Source organism: Corvus brachyrhynchos, unplaced genomic scaffold (genome assembly GCF_000691975.1).
Source record: "Corvus brachyrhynchos isolate BGI_N302 unplaced genomic scaffold, ASM69197v1 scaffold245, whole genome shotgun sequence".
Classification (NCBI taxonomy): Eukaryota; Metazoa; Chordata; class Aves; order Passeriformes; family Corvidae; genus Corvus; species Corvus brachyrhynchos.
The window spans coordinates 4,811,713-4,812,106 of NW_008238988.1; the positions used below are offsets into that span (position 1 = coordinate 4,811,713).

General features: G+C 63.7%; 1 protein-coding gene across 1 annotated transcript in view; it reads right to left on the reverse strand.

Annotated features, from left to right (window-relative positions):
- Positions 1-394, reverse strand: part of CDKN3 (cyclin dependent kinase inhibitor 3) — a gene marked incomplete at its 5' end in the record, with an annotated part of 5,455 nt that extends 5,061 nt beyond the window's left edge. Inside the window, one exon of the mRNA XM_017738801.1 lies at positions 255-394. Within this exon, the coding sequence (XP_017594290.1) occupies positions 255-394 (140 nt within the window). The remainder of the gene's footprint in view (positions 1-254) is intronic.

The following is a 394-nucleotide window of genomic DNA, read 5'->3' on the forward strand; positions in this document are numbered from 1 at the left end:
TAAGGGTGAGCCTGCTGAGGCAGGGGCGTGGGACCAGCTGGTCTCCAGAGGCCCCTTCCACCCCCAGCCACATCCACTGACGATTCCCCAGCACAACTTTAATCCCTTTTCATGGGCACCACCGGGCCACCCCCACTCTGGAAGGCCACCAGAGCCCGTCTCGGGTTTCTTTCGCGAAGAGAAAACCCTCTTGTTGCTCAGGAGGGAAATTTAATAGTTTCCTGAGGGAAAGGTCCCCGCGAGTGTCGCCTCACCAGGAAATGTGGAGCGGACTCGGTTCCTCCTCGGCGGCCTCATCATCTGAGGAGGCGAAGCCGTCGTCTGGCGCCGCGGCGGGCTGCGGGGAGAGCAGGGGGCTCACCGTGGGGCCGGGAGCCTCGGCAGGACCAGGACC